This window comes from Athene cunicularia, unplaced genomic scaffold (genome assembly GCF_003259725.1).
Source record: "Athene cunicularia isolate RWA unplaced genomic scaffold, athCun1 SCF_167, whole genome shotgun sequence".
Classification (NCBI taxonomy): Eukaryota; Metazoa; Chordata; class Aves; order Strigiformes; family Strigidae; genus Athene; species Athene cunicularia.
This window is the reverse complement of record NW_020799230.1, coordinates 1-2,241: the sequence shown is the minus strand read 5'-3', so window position 1 is coordinate 2,241 and position 2,241 is coordinate 1. Positions and strand designations below refer to the sequence as shown.

The following is a 2,241-nucleotide window of genomic DNA, read 5'->3' as shown; positions in this document are numbered from 1 at the left end:
CCAGCCCAGGTTGCCCAAAGCCCCGTCCAACGCGGCCTTGAACCCGTCCAGGGAGGGGGCAGCCCATGCCAGGGCCTCGCCCCCCTCCCAGGGGAGAATTTCTGCCTTAGATCTCACCTAAATCTCCCCTCTCTCAGGTTAAACCCCTGCCCCCTCGCCCTATCCCTCCTCCCTTTCCCACAGCCCCTTTCAGCCCTGGGGGGCCGCTCTAAGGTCTCCCCGGAGCCTTCTCTCCTCCAGCTGAACCCCCCAACTCTCCCAGCCTGTCCTCACAGGGGGGCTCCAGCCCCCCCAGCATCTCCGTGGCCTCCTCTGGCCCCGCTGGAGCAGGTCCGTGTCCTTCTGCTGTTGGTGCCCCCAGAGCAGGGCCCAGCCCTGCAGGGGGGTCTCAGAGAGCGGAGCAGAGGGGGAGAATCCCCCCCCGGCCCTGTGCCCACCCTGCTCTGGGTGCAGCCCCGCACACGGGGCCTTTCTGGGCTGCCAGCGCCCGTTGGTGGCTCACAGGCAGTTTTCCAGCCCCCCCAAGTCCTTCTCCTGCTCCAGCCCCTCCTTGCCCAGCCTGAGTTTCTGATCTTCCCCTGGGCGAGCAGGTTTCTCTCTCCCTTTTGCTGCCCCACAGGCTAGGGGGGGGCTGAAGGGGGCTGAGCTGTCCCCCGAGCGCTGCCTGCAGGAGGCCGGTGGGCTCTTGGCCCGGCTCAGCCCCTCGGCTGTGGGCAGGACGTGGGCTCTTCCTCCCGCACAGGACGGGGGGGTTTTGAGGCGTTTTGTTTTAGTGGCTGATAAAGAAACAGCCAGAGGCTCCCGGTGCCGCAGGCCCCTGCACTGTTTGCCCGCTCTCTCTGCTCTCCCCCTGCCCCATTCCTCTCCCCTGTTTTTCAGGTATTACCTCTTTGCCCTCGTCGTGAACCTGAGCCGGGACGCCTACGAGATCCGGATCCTGATGGAGCGGGAGGCGAGCGGGAAGCGAGCGAAAGGCTCCGACAGCGGCCGCCAGCTCCGGGCTGACACCGGCCTCCAGCAGCTGGGGCTGAGGCTGCAGATCCAGCTCCGCCTCCTGCTCCGCGTCCTGCGGAACAACCCTCCTCTGCTGCTGGACCTGGTGAAAAACGCCTGCGACCTTTTTATCCCCCTGGACAAGCTGGGGCTGTATAAAACCAACCCGGGCTTTGTGGGGCTGTGCGGCCTGACTTCCTCCATCCTCTCCATCCTCACCATCCTTCATCCCTGGCTCAAACTGAAGCCTTAGTTGTGCTCAGAGCCTGTCTCCGGGCTCAAAGCCAGCCTAGGCAGATATCTGGGCACCCCGTGGGTTTACTCCTGGGGTTGGGACACGACTCAAGCTGACTCTGTAGGTCCCGTTGCCGCTTTAATAAAACGGGCTGCGGAGATGGGAGGGAGTTTGCGGCGTCGGAGCCCGCAGGGACCTGCTGCAGCTGCCTCCGCTCCCCGCGTCGCCGCCGAGGAGGGCGATACTCAACACACCTAAATTTGGTTCTTTTTTCCCCAGCGCCTGTAGGGCCCGTCGGGCTGTTTTAGGGCTTTAACATTTCCCCTCCCTCTTTAGGGGGGTGTGTTAATACGGAGCCAGCCAAGATTTGAGGCTGGAGGAGGCTGCCTGGGTCACCGGGTGCATCGCTCAGACTCGGCGGGGGGGTCTTAAACCACGGGGTGCGGGTGCGTCTAGTGCTGGCTGGGCTCATCCAACGCCCGTTTTGACACTTTATCTTCCTTTTAAAGAAGTCTTTTAAGTGCAGAGAGGGTGAGTTGAAAGGACTCGGGCTGCACACGAGCCGGACCCGGCTGGGCGTTCGGAATTGAACTCGGGGTAAGTCCGTGGGGTCCCGGGCGGCGCCGCTCCGCCGGCGGTTTGAGGTGAGGTTATTTCCTTGGCCTGCACCTTCCCCGCGATGCCACCTCACTAAATTTGCCCGTTTTCTTGGTTTCTGTGACACCAGGTAACGCTGCTAATGCCGGGCAGTGAGCTTGGCCCGGCTCTAGAAGAGTTTTACTTAACCACAGACTGAAGGACGAGCTCAGAGCTTGGGGGATTATTTTTAATTATTTTTTTTTTTTTTTACCCGGGGGTTGCGACATCCCTCGGTCCATCCCCGGGAGGGTGACATGGAGGGAGGGACCCCACGTGCTTGTCAAACCCCCCCCCCCGGTGTGGTTTTGGGGTTTTTTTTTGAGCTTTGTGCACAAACAGCTGGGCCTGAACCCCCTTCCTGGTGGCAAAGGCTT

The 2,241-nt window shown here is 62.0% G+C and overlaps 1 protein-coding gene across 1 annotated transcript; it reads left to right on the top strand.

Moving 5' to 3' along the window:
* Positions 1-580: 580 nt before the first annotated feature.
* On the top strand, positions 581-2,235 carry LOC113490598 (peroxisomal membrane protein 11B-like; the record flags this gene model as incomplete). Its single annotated transcript, XM_026867119.1, has 1 exon — positions 581-2,235. A coding segment is annotated over one exon (666 nt), but the record flags the coding sequence as incomplete, so codon positions are not given.
* Positions 2,236-2,241: the final 6 nt, after the last annotated feature.